The sequence below is a fragment of the Otolemur garnettii genome, unplaced genomic scaffold (genome assembly GCF_000181295.1).
Source record: "Otolemur garnettii isolate 467f Iridium unplaced genomic scaffold, OtoGar3 scaffold00086, whole genome shotgun sequence".
Lineage (NCBI taxonomy): Eukaryota > Metazoa > Chordata > Mammalia > Primates > Galagidae > Otolemur > Otolemur garnettii.
In genome coordinates, this window is record NW_003852481.1 from 8,474,438 (window position 1) to 8,498,542 (window position 24,105).

At 39.8% G+C, this 24,105-nt stretch overlaps 1 protein-coding gene across 1 annotated transcript in view; it reads right to left on the minus strand.

The window, feature by feature from the left end:
• Positions 1 to 24,105, minus strand: part of SIK3 (SIK family kinase 3) — a 250,085-nt gene that overhangs the window by 67,149 nt on the left and 158,831 nt on the right. Inside the window, exon 4 of the mRNA XM_023516064.1 lies at positions 8,226 to 8,387. Coding sequence (XP_023371832.1) covers positions 8,226 to 8,387 — 162 coding nt within the window. The remainder of the gene's footprint in view (positions 1 to 8,225; positions 8,388 to 24,105) is intronic.

A 24,105-nucleotide genomic window follows, 5' to 3' on the forward strand; every position in this document is an offset into this window, starting at 1 on the left:
CCTACTTCTGGAAAAAAGATGTGATTATCATTTAGGAAACTCTGGTGTTACCTTCAAATTAACGGCAGGTACCTAATACTGCATTACATCAAAGGTAGCAGAGTAAACATGATTCAAGTGAGAGGAAACGTCTGAAAAGTAACTTATCTGAAAGGTAATATGTAAATATGATCACAGGAGTAAAGTACTCCACTCCCCAATTTTTTCTTGAATCACAATTGTGTTCTTGCTGTGAGCTATGGTGACACCATGGCACTCTACCCAGGGCTGCAGCTTGAGACTCTGACTCAAAAAAATCAATCAATCAATCAATTGATCGATCCTTGAGGAAAAGCATGAGAGAAGTCAAGATGTACAAACTGGAAGTTTGTGTAAGGAATCTACGGTTGGGAATAAAATCCTTTATTCTGTTTTTCAGCCTGGCAATGTTTACCTACCCTCAGGTATAATACTTCAGCGTGCCAAAAATGATAAGAAACTACAGGCTAAATAGAATGCATCTTTGTAGAACTTTAGCTTTTTTCGATGTTAAATTAAGTAATTTTTATATTAAAACAAATATAAATACAACATGGAGTAGAATACAAAATGTACATGATTTTTAAAGTTAAAACATGTGATTTAAAGTGGGCTACTTTGGACTATGTCATCAACACCCCACATGCTCCACTCTGTGAGTCCATTCTTCTCTGCTATTAGGGAACCCACAGTGGGAAAATCTGAGAAGCAATGTTTCTTTCTTTTTTTTGAGACAGAGTCTCACTCTGTTGCCCTCAGTTGAGTGTCGTGGTGTCACAGCTCGCTCACTGTAACCTCCAACTCTTGGGGTTAAGCAGTTCTCTTGCCTCAGCCTCCTAAGTAGCTGGGACTATAGGCACCCACCACAGTGCCCGGCTATTTTTTGTTGCAGTTGCCACTGCTGTTTTAGCTGGCCAGGGCTGGTTTCAAACCTGCCACCCTGAGTATATGGGGCTAGCGCCCTACCCACTGAGCACAGGCACCACCCAGAAGCAATATTTCCGCACTGGTAGCACAGCTACTGTAAAGTGAGCCCCAATCAACATAAAACTGTTCTTGATACAAGCAGAATATAATCACTTTTATAACCTAAAATTCTGACTGGTAAAAATCTCCTTTGATCAATCGAATGATTGACTGATTTTTTAAAGACAGGGTCTCACTCTGTGTCCAGGCTACAGTACAGCACAATGATCAAAAGTTCAGTGCCTCCTCAAACTTCTAGGCTCAAGCAATCCTCCTGCTTCAGCCTCCTGAGTAGCTGGAACAATAGGCATGCACCCTCATACCCAGCTAATTTTTTAAAAAAGATTTTGTAGAGCTCGGGTCTTGATTTATCTTCCAGGCTGTTCTCAAATTCCTGGCCTCCAGTGATCCTCCCACCATGGCCTCCCACAGTGCTGGGATTAGAAGCATGAGCCACAGCACTCAGCCTTGCATTTTAACTTTAGAATTTTTTCATACAAAATAAATCAACTATGTACCTGAAATGCCCTAGCTCTTCGTTTATAAAGTTCTAGTCTTGGGAATAATAAGTTCTAGTCTTTAGGATATAACAGTTGAGGCTCATGTGCCATTACAGGATGAGAACACAAATTGAGATGTCAAAATTCCTCGGCTCTACTATGATAACCTAAATGCAGGACAGTCACCTAGGGCATCTCAGGGTTTGAATTTACTGACATGTCTACCTGGGAGGTGAACTGAATGATAAATAAGGAGGGTTAGGATCATGAAATAAAATCTGGATTGATATAAATACTGCATAACTATTTCCTATGACCAGTCAGAGGCATTCTCTATCACCACACTGTAGAAGAGTTCTCAGAAATCCAAGGTTTCCAACCTGTTTTTATCTATATGATGGCATCTCAGAATATTAATACTGAGGATGAAAGGTCCACTGACTTATGAAATGTCTTAATTTCTCAATTTCAAAAAAAAAAAAACCCCAGAGTATCTAGCTCTCACTGCACTAAGGTCAAAATTTTCCACAGTACCTTAAATCCATGCACTCTGAAACTTCTTTCCAAAATATTGGCTTTTCTGTAGTTGCCCTTCAGATCTTTGCTGTCTACTGATTGCCAACTAAAACAATAACATGGGAGTGGAAACTATCTCAGGGAGACCATTCTGGGAGTCGACATTTAAAGAGAAAAGTTTCCAACTTTCTTATGTTAAAATAAATGTTTCCATAATTTTCTAAACATTCTCATACAGTCCGAGTATTTGAAAACACTTTTTCACAGAGTAAGCCAGCTACATTTCAGTTTTTTCGTAGTCAATCTTTTTTAAATATAGAACTATCTCTACTTAATCTTTGGGGACAAGGGCATAAAAATTACTTTCCAATATCAGTACACCAACCACTGAAAAATAAGACATCTTTTTTTCTTTATAGATAATCAATAAGAAAATTTTATTTTTCCATTTCTAAACAAACCATTAATTGGAATTTCCCTCTTCCTGGCCTACATTTTTTCTTTTCTGGAGACAGAGCCACTGGCTCTGACACCCCAGCTAGAGTGCACTGGCATCGTCATAGCTCACTGCAACCTCAAACTCTGGGCTCAAGTGATCTTCCTGTCTCAGCCTTCCAAGTAGCTGGGACTACAGGTACCTGCCACCGTGCCTGGCTATATTTTTGTCGGTTTTTTTGTTTGTTTTTTGTTTTTAGTAAAGATGGAATCTCCCTTTTGCTCAGGCTGGTCTCAAGTGATCCACCCACCTCAGCCTCCCAGGATGCTAGTATTACAGGTCTGAGCCACCATGTCCAGCCTTCCTGGCCCACATATTTCATTGGTTAGAAATCCTAGAAATTCTTCCTTACTTAATTTCTTATATTTGTTGCCTTTTTCTTCCTTTCCATGCCTGCTACCATCACATTCATGGAAGTTTTACTGTTTCACAGCCTTCACCTGGTTTTTTATTGCCTTCCTGTCCCTTCCCCTATTCCCTTTTTTTTTTTCTTACCCATTCTTTACTTACCCATTCTTTCTTACCCATTAATTTATTAAGCCCATATTCAAATAACTTGACGATCTAGCATAAACATCTACTCTCTGGCCCTCATCATCTCTCTCACCCCAACTCCTCCTTCTCCTCTTCTGATTACTCCGGCCCCGCTGGCTTTCTCCTACCCCTCCAGGATGTTCAAATCACCTCTCTCAAGCCTGTGCATTGCTCTTCCATCTGCTTGAAGGTTCTGACTGTCCTGGTTAAAGTACTGTCTTCTCTCACAAGTCCTTCTATCACGTTGCTGGTTTTATCTTTTTCACAGCCCTTATGAGAGTATATTTGTTTGTGTTTACTTCTATCTCCTCCCATGAAGATGCTGGCTCTAAGGCGCTATTTTATCCGCTGCTATACCCAGTGCCTAGATCAGTGTCTGTACATAGCAGGTGCTTTGTTAATGTTGCTGAGATTCTCCCCTCTCCTGCGCATCTTATCATCCTTAAGACTCAGCTCAAGCGCCATGTCCTCAATAGGGTATTTACGTCCTCATGTGCACTGCCTAAAGTTCAGTTCAACAAAGCTATGGAACAGCTACTACACAGAGCTGGTATGTGCCAGTCACTGGGTGAAACAAACAGGACATGGCTACAGTCCATATGGAATTTATAACCTAATGGAATTCTACAAACCCAAGTGGTTTCTTCATCCTCTAAATGCCTGTGCTAATTATTAGACTATACAATCAGTGTTATAATGAATCATGATGTGCCTTGTAACATGTCTTCTATTTCATCTAAATATAATTTGGGCTTGACGCCCATGGCTCAGTGGTTAGGGCACCAGCCACATACACCGGAGGCAGCGGGTTCGAACCCAGCCCAGGCCAGTTAAGCAACAATGACAACTACAATAAAAAATAGCTGGGCATTGTGGCGGGCACCTATAGTCCCAGCTACTTGGGAGGCTTAGACAAGAGAATTGCTTAAGCCCAAGAGTTTGAGGTTGCTGTGAGCTATGACACCATGGCACTCTACCGCAAGGGCCACATAATAAGTCTCTATCTCAAAAAAAAAAAAAATATATATATATATACATATACATACATATATATATGATTTGGTAGCTGTGAAACACACAGGCAGGGATGCCGACTACATGCTGAAAAGCTAGGTTGTGCCTCCTCAGCCTGCCTCTGCTCCTCCGAGGATCCTCACACACCTGAGGCTAGAAAAGGGGCAGTCAGAGACCAAGAATCCTATTCTTTCCCCAGAACTGAGATTCTCTACATGAAAAAGAGAAAAATTGTTTGGGTGTTCTTTATCAGAAATTCAAAGTTTTGGAAAGTTAAAGGTGCCAGAAGATTCATGTTTTCTAATAAGCTGTATTTACACGTCAAATATGATAAAATTAAGTAATCTATGTGAAAATGCTTTGTGAAACACTTTCTGTATGTACAAAGCATACTTGGGGTCTTATTCAACTTTTCAAAGGCCTAAACATGTGCTGCTCACAGACTGTAAATCCTCGAGGGCGAGGGCCGTGGTTCACACTTCTTCTTTCTCTTCTGTACCACCTGGGCCGGGAGCCTTTGTTAGCAACAGGTAAGATTCCCAGAGTCGAGCTACTGATTCTTGGCTCTAGACTGGGTTACTCTGCCTTTCAGAAATAAAATTCTTTATCCTGGAAATGAGCACTGTGTAGTCTGTATTACAAATGATAGAAACAACTTCCAAAAAAACTCTAGAGAAGGCATCTTTGCTATTGCCATTAAGAATTTTTACAATTCTAAAACCAGAAGAAATACTTAAGTTATTCACCTTTCTAGAAATAGAATAAAAATTCCCCATCAAAAATTTAAATCATAAAACTACAGAATGATGGTTGTACCTTTTCTTCTTTTCTTTTTTTTTTTTTTTTTGAGATAGTCTCATTATGAGGCCCTCGGTAGAGTGCGGTGGCATCACAGCTCACAGCAACCTCCAACTCTTGGTCTTAAGTGATTGTCTTGCCTCAGCCTCCCAAGTAGCTGGGACTACAGGTGCCCAACACAATGCCCAGGTACTTTTAGTTGTAGTTCTCATTGTTGTTTGACAGGCCCGGGCTGGATATGGATGTGCCAGTTCCAGTGTATATGGCTGGTGCCTGAGCTACAGGCGCCAAACCAGTATCTTTTCTTTTTTGAGGCAGGATCTCGCTATCTTTTTCGCCCAGCTGGAATCCAACGCTTGGGCTCAAGTGAACCTCCTGCCTCACCCTCCCCACTAGCTTAGACTACAAGCATGTGCCACTGTGCTCAGCTGAATCTTATAATACTGATAACTGAAGTTTATGCTCATGTCCAGGGAACACATATTTTCTGTGAGAGAGCTAGCACTAGCATGGACATCTGTAATAGTGAAATTTTTATAGTATTAAATATCAAATGTAAATCTCCACATTAATTAATACAAAATTTAAAAAGTAACTAACATGAACACAAACCTCTCCAGAACAATTTATTCATCTTCTACAGCAAACACAATGCACGATTATCTTAGGTAAAACCACTTAGGTAAACATGGCATCAAGAAAACATGAACTTCTTGTGTTTCCAAATCTAAATTTTTACTTCTTCCAAGTGAATTTGCTACTGTCACATAAGAAAGAATTCTAATAGTTCATCAAAAAAGGCCATTGAAAAGATCAGGGATCTCAAGGTACTTTTAGCTTTTAGAATTGAAGTTGAATTCATGACCTATCTGACCGTATCTTGTCAAACCCATCCAGCCTACCTCTCTAAAATTAGTCATGTTCTAATCAGCTTCAACGAGAAACATTTCTCCCACTAGTCCATTAAGTTCAAAGAGTTGGCAGGTGAAAATGAGAATTCTATCTCATCTGTGTGCAAGAAGGGAAGCTCAGGCAATGACTGAGAGACTGGGTAGCAATGGCACGGGAGAGAAAGGAGGCAGGAGCAAAGACTATGTCAGACACTGGAACAGGCCACAAGGCTCAGTTAGTACATGATCACTTATTCTTTGTTTTGCTCTGAAAACAGAGCGTGTTGACACGCTCATTTATTCCTTGTTTTGCTCTGAAATAAATAATAAAAATGCAGACACTGGGTTAACAAACTTAAAACTTTTGCCAAAGCCTAAGTGTTACTCAGAGGGCCTAAAGTTGACTGCCAGCACCCGCAGGAGTTTCTAATTACATACCAGCAGGTAGAGGCTCTCATAGTGGCTACCTGTTCTTGTTTTAACTATTAATGGAGAAAAGCATGTAAAAATCTCCTTACCTAATGACAGTTCTCAGTTTCAATTATCAATGGCCTCTGCTTTTACTCTTGGTTTCTCAATGCAAAAACCAAAGACCATAGAAATTTTTCTTGACTAAATTAAAATGGTCCTAAATTCAAAATCAAGAACCACAGAAGCATTTAAAAAATTTACCCTTGGGTCACTGGAGGTAGAATAAAACTACAGAATACAAAGAGGACCTTCTTTTAACTCACTACCCTAATCAATAACCAAAGATTCCTACAATGACATCTCTGGTAGACTGAATAATGGACACTCAAATACATGTATGTCCTATATCCCCACTCTTTTGAAGGGTAAGAATGCCTTAGAAGGGTACTTCTGCAAATATGATTAAATGGGAAGATTATCCTGGATGAGCCAAGAAGGCTCAATATGTCACCAGGGTCCTTATAAGAGGGAACTAGAATCAGGAGTAAGGTATGTGACAGTGGAAGAGGCTGGAGTGAGGTAAAGAAGAGAACCAAGCCAAGGAGGGCACGTGGCTTCTAGAAGCTGAAAAAGGCGAGGAGATGGATTTTCTCTTCAGCGCCTCCAGAAGGAACCAGTCCTACCTAGACCTTGGTTGTAGCCCTGTAAAACTCACTGCAGATGTCTGACCTCCGGAACTGTAAACTAGCAAATTTGTGTTGTTTCAGGCTATTACATTTGTGGTAATCTGTTACAGCATAAATAAGAAATTACATTTTATCATACTTTTAGGGACTGTCAAGCCTCACAGGTATTATTACTATTAATTTCATTGAAGCTACAACAAATAATTACAAAAGGGGGTTTGCAATTGTCGGGCCTTTCCATGGCACCCTCTTCTGTGGGAACTGACAGCATCCAGGGTGCTTTGGAGAAAATAAAATAGACATAGGAGCAAAGGAAAAATGTGATTTTATGTAAGACGAAGCCTTTAATTCCTGCCTACTCTGTAATGAAATAGGGCAGGACTCAAAGAACTTACAAACTATGTGAAAATTCTAAATAAGAGTGCAGCTGTCAGCCTAAATAAATAGAAATCTAGGTGATATACAAAAATGAAAAAGTGAATGGGCTGATTACACAAACCTTCAGAAAACTCACCAACCTGCCAGGCAGGTTGCCTGTAAATGTCCATTTAGGCATTTCAATCTATAATATGATACAAATCTAAACTCTCAATTCCTACTCCTATTAAGGAAAGGGAATCTGTAGAACAGCTTTATAGCTTGGCTCTTCAAGATAATTCTATTCCAGCTGTATTTCAGTTTTCTGTATGAGATGCCCTCCCTTTTATCTGGGAAATGGAGAACACGCAATATGTAGTCCAATACTAGAAACTGTCAGAAAGTAAAAATGGCTTATTTTCATACATATGGTCTCTTGTGTAGACTGTAGTCACTTTCTTCCATCAATAGGTGGTGAACTTGTATCCATTAGGCAAAACGCAATAGTTTACTAAAATTGAAGCAGAAGCAGACTGAGGCAGTGAAAAGCGGTTTTCTAGGCACTGTCAGATGAGCAGACTAGCGAAATTTGAAGAGAAAAAAAGATAAACTGGCTCTAAGCCTCCATAAGATCGATTCTCCCCTAAATTATCACAAAACTACAGCCTTTAGAAAAGCATGCTCTACAGCAGCAGTGACAAAAATCACCCTCAACTGAAGGTGAGAGGGTGTCCAGTTTTAGCAGTTTTCATTTCCATTTTATTCTATATTCTTACTGAACAAGGACTTGACAATCAAAATAATAGAATTTTGATTACCAGCCTTTCCTTTCCTTCTTCCCAGCCCAATTCCAGCTAATACTACATAAAAAATAAATACATTTCGAAAGCTTATCAATTGTCAGGCTATTTTTTAAAATCCTAAATTTGCCTTACTTTCATAATACTTCTTTATGAAGAGACAGAAATTGACAATCACTTAAGAGTCCTGAAGGAAGTGCTCCTTTGTCCCGATCCCACATCCTCTGCAAACTTCTCACCTGCTATTTTGATATTCAGATTGGCATCCAGAAGCAAATTTTCAGCTTTTAAATCGCGATGAACAATGTTCCGACAGTGACAAAAATAGACGGCTGTGACGATCTGTTTAAACTTCCGACGGGCCTCCTTTTCTGCCATTCTACCATGAGCCACGAGGTGGTCTGTGTTGAAGAAGAATACAGTCAGTTCTCATGTGGGGCGCTGGTTCAATTTCAAAAGGGAGACTGAAGGAGGGATGCAAAGGGGCCATCAAACAAGTGACTTAAAGAAGAGAGGAAACCAAAGGAGAACAACAAACTTGCAGTCCTGGTTTGTATCTATAAACATTCATTTGTAGTAAGTGTCCAAGCTATTTTCAGAATAAATCCTGTTTGCACAAAGTATGCATAAGAATATACTTGCATGGATATAAGAAAAACAAAAGCGTTCTCAGGGTTACAATGATATTTTTCAAGGGCCATAGCATGCAACACCTTCCCTGTCACATCTTCATTGCAAAAGATCACATATACATGAGCAAACACACCCATCAAGATCAGTAGCAGAAATATTTCCTGTGTTAAAGGGTAAGTCAAAAAGCAAGGTCCTAATAATCGATCATTTCAGGGAAGAGTAGACAGAAATTAGTCATTGCTAAGGGGGAAACGGCTTTATACAGGACTCTATTTAGGCTACTATCTCGTCTGCTTTCTCAAAGTTTTAAAATTTGACATTAAAAACACATTTGGCCATTATTCTCTAGAATGCATAACAAGATGCCTATATTTTTTGTATTTGTATGTATTGAGCTTATCAAATTTTATAAAACCATGTTAATTTTTATAGATTACATCAATCAAAACCCAAGTGACGTTTCTACCAACTTAAATGGGAACATTCAACTTGCGATAAAGAATTTACATGCGATAAAGTCTGTAATACTATGCTATCCTCAACATTTAAAGATGATTTGAAAATAATACATAAAAATGATTTTACTGATTAGTAATTTCTTTGAGAACTTTCCAAGAATGGCAGTAAGTTTATGCTGAACCAGTAACATACATGTCTTTGACCCAATTCTTCATCAAATCAACAACACACACAGGTTGTAACCGCTACGGGAATTAGAAAGATTAGCTATGACACAGTACGTTCTGTTTGAAATTTCTAATAGTCTTATCACGGGTGTCCTCTAAACAACTGATCTAACTGAGAAAAAGGACATGTTTGCCATTGTAAGCAATCCTAAGGTAGTAAAGTGAAAAATTAGACAACACAGATACAAATATTATTGTTTACTTATCAATAGTGGTTTACCAAGAATACCCAATGATTTTTGGTGATATTTCCCTCGCCTAGAAGATTAGTCAGGCATATCTTTTCTTTACCACAAAAAGTAAGTTCAAGGTAAAACGGATTTACTAGCAATGATGGCCAAGACTGAGAGCTTGGGGCCAAAAACGGCAGGCAGAGGATAAAGCGAGTTGGATGATGACACATCCTCATAGCAGTTTTTGAAATAATGCAAACTACATTCTGAGCATAAGAACATAAAATCTTAGAGAGCAAATAACACAGCAACTTTAAGAACATGTCTAAGTAGATAATTTAAGTTATGAAGAAAGACACCTCAGAGGAATTGCTATAATTTTTGTTTGTCACGCACAAGATCTTGGGGAAGTATTTCCCTCTTGTTAGAGCCATGATTACCAATTTAATGGAAGAAAAGGAGAAAATAAGTCTTCAGCTTAGATGTTAAAAGGACCAGAATATAGCTTTCTAAGCGAGTTAGAGGTGGTGATAAAGGACCTCACACTCTGGTGTATTTGGGCTTCTGGTGAGATCTGTCATATCATCGTTAAACAACGAAGGCCCCAACTAGTGACAGTAACGTAACATAAGCTGTTAAGGAACTAGACATTATCAGAGGGAGAACGCTATGTTTTATTTTCAGAGGCCATTCTCTAACAGTACCTGCTCCTTTGACCCCCTATTTCTCTTAACCCAAGGCCTAATTATTCTAATAATATGTTTTAGTTGCTAAACTCTGTCTAATTAAAGAGCTTTGAAGAGACAGCTATTCTTGAGAAACATAAAAATAAACCTTCGTGAAGGTTTACCATCAGAAGCTCATTTGGCCAAGCCACCCATTAATTAAAGTGCCCAAGAGACATTCATCTGGCAGTAAATACTAATTACCAGAATACATCAAAGCACTTCTTAAAGACGGGAGAATGATTAATTTTGTGATTTCCAAAATAAGTGATTTTCTTTTATTAAGAAACTCTTTATAAATTTCTAAGTACCTTGTTTTCCTAAAACGATTGGAAAGTTCTCAAATTGTTACGCAGGCCAGGAGCTGGTGGAATGAAACCCAGTCCTGTTTTGTAACCACAATTTGTCCTTGGACAATACACTTATACTGCCAAGCCCCCTGCGTCTAGATAGAAGTTCACTTTTAAATAGAAGTAAACGCTCTTGCATGTTACAGCCAAAGAAAGGGTAGCATATCTGGGGATAAACTTGCACTTTGATTAAAAGTTACTATACATGACAAAGCTTTACTTTTCAAAGATATTTAAAAAGACATCTTTTAAAAGGTTCACTCAGTACCATATAGGAAGCCGCACTTTGGGAGGCTGAGGGAGGTGAACGCTTGAGCCCAGGAGTTTGAGGCCAGCTTGAGCAAGAGTGAGACTCCCATCTCTACAAAAAATAGAAAAACTAGCCAGGCGTTGTGGCGGATGCCTGTAGTCTCACCTACTTGGGAGGCTGAGGCAAGAGGATCGCTTGAGCCCCAAAGTTTGAGGTTGCTGTTGAGTTATGATGCCACAGCACTCTACCCAGGTCAACAGAGTGAGACTTAGTCTCAAAAAAAAAAAAAAAAAAAAGAAAGAAAGAAAAAACAGAACACTATATAGAAAATACTTAAGCATTTGGTTAATAGATCACAAAAGATCACAGGATTCTATAGTGCTTAAAGGTGATTATATGTTCACTGTCACCATTAATGGTTCTGGTTAAAAGGTATTTGTGGTAGTGCACTGAATAAAACAGCTCAAACTATAATACTTTTCCCAAACTCACCTCCAATATTTCTATAGTTATAGATACAAGGAAGATACACGGGTCACTTAGTTTTAAAAAGCACAAGCTGCAAACACGCAAAGACTAGATGTTTATTCCTGGCCGTTGTGTCTGCTGTTCAAGTTCCTCCTCTTTGGGAACACTGTCCTCTTCTCCACATACAGGTACCTCTTAGTGGCTCCATCTCACTCAGATCTTGGCCTCTGCTTTTATTTTGGCCCATTTCATCCACGCCCCATCACCACCACCCTGCCCCTTGGTTTGCTTTTAGTGTGACCCTCTGAGGCCTAGTGGGTGTGCCGGGAGCCAGCCGTCTGCAGCGGTTTGCAGTCCCTGCTGAAAATTGCCTTTCAGCTGCCCACTGACAAATGGCTGCTTTATATTCGTATGTGCTCTATAAGCAGGCGGCAAACATTCTTCAAGTTCAAATGTGATGTTTAACTTGCAGTGAAGAAATCCACAGCAGTGGCCCAGCCTGGACTTAACACACAGTCACAGCCTTTGAATAAATACTCGAGCACTTTCAGACGGCAAATGAAACAAAATGGCTCCTGAATCTACTCAGCTTTCAAGCTGAAATGTATTTTGAACCCTGTAAGGATAAACTCCAGCTTCAAGGACCTCTGAAAGCGCAGTTCTGCTTCTTCCAGGCAATTCAGTGAGTTAGCTCTCCTAGATACTGGGCTACAAATAACCCACAGCCTTAGTCCCAATCACCCCACACGTAGATACGAGCCTTGCTTCTGGCATTTCCCGGCTCCTGACATCCCCTGACCCACAATCTAAACAAATCTCATTCAGACACTTGCAGCATAAAGTCCATCACTCAAAGTCTATTTTTCACCATCAATTAACCACGTATCTATTTAGTTACCCTCATAGGCCTAGAGCACCTTTAAAGTTTGCTTTTATAACAACTCCAATAATCTCGACTGGACAGGGATGAGGTGGCTCTTGGTTAAAAGGAAAAAACAGTTCATCTGTTTCAAGCTCTTATCAAAAGCAAAAGAGTCTGAGTTCTCTTTCTCACTTTCCAATTACCATAAATGACTTGGCATGTGACTTCTTTAACCTTTTTATGTCCTCTTCCTTACAAAATAAAGAGACATTAGTGATACTAAGGGACTTAATAGCCCACGGGAAGCTATACTGGCTGTAAAGTATCCAGACAGAGATGCAAAGTACACATGGCTGGATACTTTCACGACAGCCCTCATACTATCAGAAATAGAGGAAATGAATTCTGAAGTTTCAAAAGTATTAGAGCACCAATTCTGTCCCAGTCTTACTTAGGGAGAAACATCTTGGGGTACACTTAGGTTCTAACATTTCAAAGAGCAAACACAGAGCAGCGCCTGTGTCTCAGGGAGTAGGGCGCCGGACCCATATACCAGAGGTGGCGGGTTCAAACCCAGCCCCAGCCAAAAAAAAAAAAAAAGCTGCAAAGAGCAAACACATACATAAGCCGGTCCTAGCTTCCCTAGACCAGCTTTACTGGAGTGTCAGAGGCATGCCACTAATGGGATAGTGGTGGAGGGCCAACAGTTCTTAAAATAAGTCACTTTTCCACCCTTACCTACAGTGTCTCCATTTGTCTAAATCTGCAACTCATAGCTGATGCAAAAAAAACAGCTGAAAATGAACATCCTCTGACACCAGGTCAAACAACAGGACAGAAAATTCTCATTTCTCATGATGAAGAACGGACACAGACTAGAAAGGAGAAAAAGCAGCATGTGTGCTAACCTTAGGTGACTACCTGAAAAACTCTGCCAATTCCAAGCCAACCGCAGCTAGCAGCTCTTTGCTTGGCCACTAAGTTCTATCATTTCTTCTTCCTATACCCATGGAAACGACATCCTGTTTACCAAACAAAAATGCTTCTTCCCAAAAGAGCCAAGGCAAGGCCAAGATAACTCAGCTGCCTGTGAGCAGGTTAACAGGAGTGCGCTTACTTCAATATCCTATTATGCTCTTAAGCCTAAGCCCGGGCTGCTGCTCAAGAGAGGAAGAGGCTTTGTCATTTTGTTTTCTTTGGAGCCCAACTACCTCATACCAGGCTTCTGGACTTGGTGCTGGATCTTGTTATTAACTCTTATCTTTGCTCTTCCAGTTGCTCAGGCCAAAAACTTTTGTGTCATCTTTCATCTCTTTCTCTCATACCCCATATCCAATCCATCAGCAAATTCTCCTAAAGCTGCCTTCAAAACATACCTAGAACTCACCTTTTCTTCACCCCTGCCTCCAGCCTCCTCCAGGGCCACCAGCCTAATCCAGTACTGCAGTAACCTCCCAGCATTACTCTTACCTAGTGTCCCTGCTTCTGCCTTTTGCCCCCTCCACCTGCTCTCAAGCCAGGATAATAATCCTTTTTAAAAAACTATTTATTTTGAAACATTTACTGATTCACAGGAAGTCGTGAAGGTAGTACAGAGAGGTCCCGTGTACCCTGCACCCAGTTTCCTCCAGTGGTTACAAATTACATAATTATAGGATGATATCAAAACCCAGAATCTGATGGGCGCACAACCTGTATACAGTTCTGTGTCATTTGATCACGTGTGTAGGTTTGTGGCAGCACTACAGTCAAGACACAGAACTGCGCAGAGTCCCTTGTCACTGAGCACTCCTGCATGTGTCATGCACAGGTAAGAAACTCCATGAGCACAGAGACCTAACCTTGGACTACCCCTTTAGGGCCAGGCTTGTTCCTCCTCCCCCATCCCTAACTCCTAGAAACCACTCATCTGTTTTCCACTTAAGTAAGTCTGTCTTTTTGAGACTGTTTATGTAAAGGAGCTGTATAAAAGACGACCTTTGCAGATCGGCTTTTTCTTTCGCTCACCATAATGCCCTTAGCTCAGTCTAAGCTGTTGTATCCACCAGTCACTTGCTCCTTTTATTACTGAGTAGGACAGCATGGGGTAGATGTACAACAGTTTGCTTACACATTTACTGACTGAAGGATATTTTGGTTGTTTCCAGGTTTGGGTTATTACCAAAAAAGCTGCTATGAACAGTTGTGTGTAGGTTTTTATATGAACCTAAGTTCGCATTTCTATGCAGCCAGGGTAATTCCTCTAAATCCAAAATTAGGTAACATCACTTTTCTGTTGAATCCTCCCTAGACTCCCAGCTTATGATCTCTGAGCATCACTGGCTCCCTCATTCTACCCCAGCCATGTAATAACCTTGCTATTTTTCAAACACAACAGAAATACCCTCACCTCAGAGCCTTTGTTCTATCTGAAATGCTCTTCTCCCCGATATTGGCATGATCTTTTACGAAAAGTACAGGCTTCTCAGCATAGCCTTCCCAGACCACCCGATCCCTACCGTCAATCCCCCCAGCACTTCAATTTCACACCCACCCCCACTCCCCTTCGCACCTTATCATTTTCTAACAAATTATACATTCTACCCCATTTAGCAAGTAAGCTCCATGAAGACAGGGGTGTTTTTCTATTTTGTTCACTACTGTCTGCAATACTTCAAATAATATTTGGTAAATATTAGGCACTTAATAAATATTTATTAAAATAACAAAAGATGATTGATTGAATAAAATCCTATCCTGACTTCTTAAAACCATTTTCTGAACCTTGGATTTTATTAGCGAAATGAATGTGCCTCTTTGGATCGTGTGGGGCGACTCTCATATCCACTAGGGTGAGCGGTAACATTTATTTCTTATGTTTATAAATAATATCTAAAGCATATGCTGGATTAAATATTACTGCTCACCTTAATGGCTATTATAATTAAAAATGTCTTTATTATTCTAGTAGTTTTACTCTGTCAGAAAAACTACATTTTCCAAAAAGGGTTTTAGAAAGTTCAGAAAACCCTCAGGAAAAGTACTAATACAAGAGCCAGGCAAAAATACTCCTTTGAGACTTCTATGTACTCAATACAGCAAAAATACTTGCCTCATTCTCTGGGGCATCTATTTTTATGGCATGGCAGAAGTGACAGGATGATTAGACAATTATGAATAAACGTTTTGCAACGAAGTGAGATGAAAGCAGAGGTGGCTTCCCCATACATTTGGGTGGGTAACAAACATAAAATACTCATGTCTGATATTAAGGAAATAAAACAAAAAATGGAGAATAATGAATAGGAAATTAGTAAGGGAAGGAAATGGAAGTCAACTGTTTTGATTCAGGGTGACTTAAGTTCATAGGATGGTTATTTGCTTCTCTGTTGGGAAAGCCTTAGAAAACAGCTAGTTTTTTTATAGTTGAAGGGAGTAAGTTAGTGAGAAAATAGTAGTTTAGTTGTAAAAATACAAAGAGTGTTGAGGATTAAATAAAAATATGCAAAAAAATAACAAAAAATCAAAAACAAAAACTCAAAAGCCACAACAAACAAGTATATAGTAGTGTTTGCAAACAAATGTGTTTATGTCCCAAGACTAAATAACTTACATGAAACACTTAACACAGTATCTGGTACCCAACAGTTATGAAATTCAGTCTTTTTTATCCCCTGCCCTAATTCTCTCAGAATGACCCATGACATGAATAAATGGTTTTGTGAGAAGTTCTGGGTTCCATACATGTTATCACCACTGGGAAATGTTATTTTTAAGGCATTGAGAATGTTCGTAATAAATCATGCACATTTTACAGGCTCCTCTTAAATTAGTTATTTGTTTTAAATGCCCATGAGTTCTGCCTGGTATTCGGGAAACTTTACTTGATAAAGTGCTGGATTTGGCCAGCACTTGTGGCTCAGGGAGTAGGACGCTGGCCCCATATACTGAGAGTGGTGGGTTTGAACCCAGCCCCAGCCAAACCGCAACAAAAAATAGCCGGGCATTGTGGTGGGAGCCTGTAGTCTCAGCTACTTGGGAGGCTGAGGCAAGAGAATTGCCTAAGCCCAAGAGCTGGAGGTTGCTGTGAGCTGTGATGCCACAGCACTCTACTAAGGGCAACATAGTGAGACTCTGTCTCTTAAAAAAAAAAAAAGAAAGAAACTAGAATCAAAACTACCTAGTTTCCTTTCAGTAAATGACAGACTTAGAAATGCAATAAATACATACATATGTAAGACAAAAAGTGCTATAGGAGAGATGTATCCAAAGAGAATAACAAAAGGCAATTAACTATCTGGCAAAATAAGAGCAGAGTTCGCAGGGGGGATAAGATTTGAGATGGGTCATGAATGTGAAGTAGGGGCAGACAGGGCACAGAAGGGCAGGTAGCAGGGCTTTTATATCCATGCCACTACTTCTCCCGTTTCCAACCAACTCCTCTGAGATAATTCCTCTATAGGTCTCTTAAACAATGTTCTCTGAGGGATTAGGAAATAATATAAACGCTTTTAAATTCCTACTACCTCCCTGTGATATACTACTGTGGTATACTTGAATAGCTGGTATATCCCCTTTCTGCCTCTCCTGCCTTCAAATTTCCCAAAGACATGATGCTGAAATTCAGTTCGTTATCTGCTGATTCATCCAGATTCTGCCAGTCATCTGGGAAGTGTAGATGTACATGAGGATAGCCTAAGCCTCGTGGACCCTTGACTTTCTTTTTCTTCAGTGATGTACAACTCCATTAAAGATCAGCAACTTCTTCAGGTGGCCACATCTTAGAACTGTCTTTGCTTTTTTTGTTTGTTTGTTTGTTTTGTTTTTTTGAGACAGAGTCTGGCGCAGTCTTCCTGATATAGAGTGAAGTGGTGTCATCACAGCTCACTGAAGCCTCAAACCCCTAAGCTCAAGCTATCTTCCTGCCTCAGCCTCCCAAGCAGCTGGGACTACAGGCACTTGACACCAGATCCTGCTAATTTGTTCTCTTTTCAGTAGAGACAGGGTCTTGCTCTTACACAGGCTGGTCTTGAGCTCAAGTGATACTCCTGCCTTGGTCTCCCAAATCACACTGTCATTACAGGTGTGAGTCACTGTGCCCAGCACCAGAATAGTCTTCAGTGAGTATTATTCTATCTCTGAAATTATAAACTCTAACAGGACACTCCCCTGTTTCTTTTTTTTTTATTTTTTTGAGACAGAGTCTCACTATGTTGCCCTCGGTAGAGTGCCGTGGTATCACAGCTCACAGCAACCTCCAACTCTTGGGCTTAAGTGATTCTCTTGCCTCAGCCTCCCAAGTAGCTGGGACTACATGCACCTGCCACAACAGCTGGGTAGTTTTTTGTTGTAGTTCTCATCGTTGTTTTAGCTGGCTCCGGGCCAGGTTCGAACCTGCCAGCCTTGGTGTATGTGGCTGGCGCCCTACCCACTGAGCTATGGGCACTGCTCACTCCCCCATTTTTTATCACAATCTTCCAGATCAGTACTGTCAAATAAAAATAGAATGTGGGCCATTTATATAACTTAGTAATCACATTAAAAAGTATAATGAATTACTCATTTTGAAATTAAATTTAATAACTCATTTTAACTCAATATATCGAAAATTCACTTTAACATATAACATAAAAACTAGGTTACCTTCTTTTTCTCATACTACATCTTCATAAGCCAGTGTATTTTATACTTATAGCATGTCACAACTCAGATGCTGACTTGTGTAGAGCCAAAGTGAAATGTAATTTTACCGAAATAAGGGCTGTGTTTGACAGAAAAATATTTTATACTGTGTATAGTGAAGAATTTGGCCTTCCCCAAAGAGAAGATCTAGCCTACCTTGACTTCTGGGAGGCCCAGATCAATCTCTGGGTCCTCTGAGTGTTATGCCTGTTAGGAATGCGTGTCTGCCTGGGAGCCTGGGTGATGCTACAGTCTCAATATGAATGAAGGTGGGACTTGCTATACCCATATTGTCTTATGGTAGAGGCTGGCTACACTATAAAGATCAACGCTGTGACTTAGTACGTGGACTCCAAGTACTAGTTGATGTGGACACACAGATAAACCATATGGGCTACCAATTCACAGGGTGCCAAAAATGTATACTGTATTAAATTTGTAATACTCAAGTCACGTTTGACTTCTGCAATTAAAAGTGTGCTCAGGGCCAAGTGCAATGGCTCACGCTTATAATCCTAGCACTCTGAGGGGCCAAGGCGAGTAGACTGCTTGAGCTACAAACAAAGGGGGGTGGAAATCAATGCGACTTAATCTTTTGTTACTGGTATATATTGAGTATTACAATTATACTTATTTTATTTATTTTTTTGAGACAGAGTTTCACTTTTGCCACCCTGAGTAGAGTGAAGCCCTGGCTTCTTAGCTCACAGCAACCTCAAAGTCTTTGACTCAAGCAATTCTCTTGCTTCAGCCTCCTAACTAAGCTGGGATTATAGGCGCCTGCCACAATGCCTGAATAATTTTTCTATTTTTCATAGAGACAGGGTCTCACTCTTGCTCAGGCTGGTCTTAAACTCCTCAGCTCAAGCAATCCACCCACCTCAGACTCTCATAGTGCTAGGATTACAGATGTGAGCCACCGCGCCCAGCCCAAGTATTACAATTTAATATAGTTTTTCCCTTAAAATGCATATACATTTTTGGATTACCCTCTGTATATCAATCAATCGGGCCAATATAAAACAAAAGCACTGAACACAGAGGCTCTGCCGAGCAGTACCCTGTGCACAGTCACACATCAACACCATTAGAAATAAATCCTGCCCCCACATGGAGAGGACCAGACAAGCTCTGCATCTGGCACTTCTCCTGGACCCTGTGCTTCTTTCCTTGGCTGATTTTAATCTGTACCCTTTCCCTGTACTACACTATAATTATGAGAATACTCGTTTTTAGTGAATTCTTTGAGTCTTTCCAGCAGTTTATCAAACTTGAGAGTGGTTCTGGGAATTTCCTACACTCGCAGGCATGGAGACTGTGCTAATGTAGGTGGCTCTTGCAATTGGCCTACAATTCTTACATAATACCTCAGTTTTTACCTTTAAACGTAAATTAAATTCAAAATTCAGTTCTTTGGCTGCACTAGCTACATTTCAAATGTGCAGTCTCAACATCTGGCCAGTGGCTACCACATTGGGTAGTGGAGTTGTAGACTTTTTACCTGTCCAATCCTCTCATGCCCGACTCACTCGCTTTACTATTTCATCTGGACCTGTAGCTTTCTGAGTTCTTATTTAAGATCATTCAGCTTGGTCTCAGTTGCTTCCCCCCACCACACACTTCAGCCTAAACCCAATGGCCCACACATTAACCCCTTGCCACCCGTCTCCTCTTCTTTGCACAGAGGAGTACAAAGGAGGAGGAGTGTCTTGTAATCCCCAAACACCGGATCAGTGTAATTGTCTGTCTTATCACTGACTGCCCCTGAGCAGTGTTAGGGGAGGGAATCACTCAAACTTATACAATGGAATAACATGCTGTGGATTCCTATTTACCAGCTTTAATTAACTCCTTTAGCCCTAATCACTCCTCCTTTCTTTTCCTTCCTCCCAGAAGCTAATTTCACTTTCTCTATCCTGATATAGGTCTCTACCTTCTCACCCTGAACTTTCTGCTGATGACCTAACTCCTACTCCAAATAGAATATTAGACAAAAGGCATGAAATATCTTACTTGGCGTTCTTTTATCTAAAAAATTACCTACACCCACATGCATCCTTTACCTTCTATCCTTCTTATGTAAGGCCAATTCCTGGCAACTATGCTCACAGCTCAATCCCTCGTGGATCTTGCTGTTCAGGTTACATTTTACATATTGATTATTTTCAAACTCATTTTCCTCACTGCTGCTTCTTCAACTTCAACCTGTAATCAAGTCTCATATCTAAACAAACCAAAATAAAACAAAACCCTCTTTGTTCTTTGTCAGTACCAAGAGGGTCTGAGATTTTACCATACTTGTGAGCTAACAATTCAACCATCCACAGTTGCATGAATGCTGGCATAATACCCAAGACCCCCAGGTCAGAGACAAAGCAAATTGTCACTCAGGGTACAGCAAGAAGCATAAGCATTAACATACTTGCTTCGGATGCCCAAGAACCATTTCTCACAGAACAATGCAAGGAGGACCAGGTGACACCTGCACATGTTATCAGGTACATTACAGGAGAGGAACCCTGAGCTTAAGAAACTCAAATCTTCTATAATAGGCAAAAAACAGGCTCAGCGCCTGTAGCTCAGTGAGCAGGGTGTATGGCCACATACACCAAGGCTGGCGGGTTCGAGCCTGGCCTGGGCTTCTTGCTTCTTGCTAACCAACAACAATAACTGCAATCAAAAAATAGCTGGGCATTGTGGCAGGTGCCTGTAGTCCCAGCTACTTGGGAGGCTGAGGCAAAAGAATTGCTTAAGCCCAAGAGTTTGAGGTTGCTGTGAGCTGTGACACCACAGCACTCGACTGAAGGCAACATAGTGAGACTCTGTCTCAAAAAAAAGAAAAAGCAAAAAACAAACCTATCTTTGAGCTCTGAAAGTATATATCATCTCTTATCTTCAAAAGCTGGTCACTGTGCAAGCATCCTTAAAAAGACAATCTGAAACAAGAGCAGTGCTTTGCTCCAAAGACATTAATAAAAGTGAGATACCCATAGAGAATTCTCTTCCAATAACCCAGCTTCCTGTTCGAACTACTGTCTTTTCCCTTTTATCCTTCACAGCTCTCTTCCTCACCATCCTACCCTTACCCAATGCCTCTACTTTTTTAACACGTCTCTCACCTCTACGTTTCATCAACACTTTCCTGCCCAAAGTCACAAATGATGTCTTAGTTGCTAATTGCTGGCCTATATTTTATGTGACCTCTTTGTAGCATCTAAAGTTGTGACTGTTTTCTTCCAAAGCTCACGTCTGTGGCTTCCACAAACATTCCACTTTTGATTCTACTCCGATTATTTTGACTATTCCTTTTTATGTAGTATCTTTTGCTGGTCCTCCTTTCCCCGACGGCTCTTTAAAGACCCATTTTTCCCTCAACCTTCTTCTCACTCTTTTACACTGTCTTTTTCTTTTCTTGAGATGGAGTCTCAGTAGCCCTAAGTAGAGATGGGGTCTGGCTCTTGCTCAGGCTGGTCTCCAACTCCTAAGCTTAAGCAATCCACCTGCCTCAGCTTCCCAGAGTGCTGGGATATATGTATGACACCCCTGCTCTCTACACTTCCTTGATTGACCCTCCACACTTCCTCGTTTTAACATGCCATCTATATGTCAGTAACTACCAATGTTTTATGTTCAGCCAAACATATCCCAAACTCCAAAACCATACTCTGAATTATTTTCTATATATCTCTAGCTGAACAGCCCACAGACACCTAAAATACCATATGCTATTCTTATTCCCCTCTACACATCTCCCCAAATTTCTCATTTCTACTGCTAAAGGCTCTATTTCTTCTTTAATTTCCTATCTCTAAAGGTAGCACTGTGATCAATCAGTGGGAAAACGGAGTTATCCTAAATAAGAGACCGGGAAACTACAGCCTATGGGCCAAATTCAGTGTACTGTCTGGTTGGTTTTTTTTTTTTTTGAAACAGAGTCTCACTATGTTGCCCTCCGTAGAGTGCTGTATTGTTATAGCTCACAGCAACCTCTAACTCTTGGGCTTAAGTGATTCTCTTGCCTCAGCCTCCCAAGTAGCTGGGACTATAGGTGCCTGCCACAACACCTGGCTATTTTTATTTTATTATTATTATTATTTTTTTGCAGTTTGTCAATTCACAACCTGTTAAATGTATCATTTTAAAGTGTAGAATCTGGTGGCTTCTGTATACTATACTAAAAGTATATTCACAGAGTGTGCCACCTGTTTCTGTAAATAAGGTTTCATTGAAACACACTCCTAATATTTATATATTGTCTATGGCTACCTTCAGAACGTTTGTTTTGTGTTTGTTTGTTTGTTTTGGCAACAGCAAAGTTAAATAGAGACAGTATAGCTTACACAGCCCCAATTATTTACTATCCCCCCCCCCCATTAGCTCATCTACTGCCTTCATATTAGAATTGAAATTGAGCACACTGGATTCTGGCTTCTCTATTCTTGTCATGCTTTACTAAGAAGAATGCATAACACCTCCATCCAAGTTAATACAAAAGATGTAAAGTCTCCATCTTTTTAAATGGCTGAATAGTATCCCATGGGGTACACATACTACAGCTTGTTAATCCATTCCTGGGATGATAGGCATTTAGGTTGTTTCCACATTTTGGTGACTGTAAATTGAGCTGCAATAAACAATCTAGTAAAAATGTCTTTATGATAAAATGATTCTTTTTCTTCTGGGTAGATGCCTAGTAGTGAGGTTGTGGGGCCAAATGGGAGGTCTAATTTGAGTTCTTTGAGGAATCTCCATACTCCTCTCCCAAAAGGCTGTATTAGTTTGCAGCCCCCACCAGTGTAAAATCATTCCCCTCTCTCCCCATCCACATCAGCAACTCTGGGACTTTGTGATGTAGGCTAATCTTACTGGGTGATATATCTTAGGGTGATTTTGATTTGTATTTCTCTGATGATTAGGGACGATGACCATTTCTTCATATGTTTGTTAGCCATTCGTCTGTCTTCCTTAGAGAAGATTCTATTCATGTCTCTTGCCAAGTGATAGATGGGACTTTGTTGTTGATTAATTTGAGTTATCTATAGATCCTAGTTATCAAGCTTTTGTCAGATTCATAACATGCAAATATCTTTTCCCATTCTGAAGGCTATTTACTTTCTTGTGTCCTCAGCTGTGCAGGAGCTTTTCAGCTTGATTAAATCCCAATTATTTTTTTTGTTGCAATTGCCACTGAAGTCTTCATAAAATCTCTTCCCTGGCTGGTATTTTTAAGACTTGTTCTCACATTCTCTTCTAGGATTTTTATCATTTCATGTCTTAGATTTAAATCTTTTATCCATCTTGAGTCAATTTTTGTAAGTGCTGAATGGTGCAGGTCCAGTTTCAGTCTATTACATGTGGTTATCTAGATCTCCCAGCACAATTTATTGAATAGGCATTCTTTTCCCCAGTATATGCTTTTGTTTGGTTTCTCAAAAATCAGATAGCTATAAGAGAATGGTTTGATCTCTAATTTTTCTATTTGGGTCCATATGTCCATGTCTCTATATCTGTCTGCTATTGATTTCTAATTCTATTTCATTACAGTTAGAGAACATAATTTGAATTATTACTATCCTTTAAGTTTATTAAGGTTTCTCTTACGGTTTGGTATATGGTCTATCCTAAAAATATTCTGTGTTTAGTCAAAAGTAATATATATTCAGTTGTTACTGTGTATAGAAGTTCAATACGTGTCTGTTAGATCTAGTTGGTTTATGTTGTTGTTCAATTCTTCTTTTTCCTGACGGATCTTGTCTCATTGTTCTACCCACTATTGAAAGCATTACACTGAAGTCTCCAACTATTATTGTCTATTTCTTTGCCAGTTTTTGCTTCATGTATTTGGGGCTGTTATTAAGTGCACAAATGTTTTGGCTATATCTTCCTAATGGACCGACCCTTTTATCATTCAAGAATGTTTCTCACTACCCCTAGTAAAGCAAAACTCTCTTTTGTTTTCAGGACTATTTGGTCTGATATCAAGATGGCTACTCCAGCTTTCTTGTGTTTGCTCTTTAAATGCTGCATCTTTTCTATCATTTTACTTTCAATCTACTTGTATCTTTTTTTAAATTTAAAAATAACATCCAGTTAGGCCATGAAAAGTCTGAAAAACAATGCCTCTTCATTAGACATTTCAACTCACATAGATTTAACGTAATCACCCATGTAGCTGGATTTACGTCTGCCATATTACTTTCCCCCCTAAGTTTCATGTCTTTTTTGTTTCTCTACTCTAGTAAATATTTACCAAGTAAATATTATTGAATATAACATTTCAAGATCTTTAATGCTTTTTTCTTTTTTTTTTT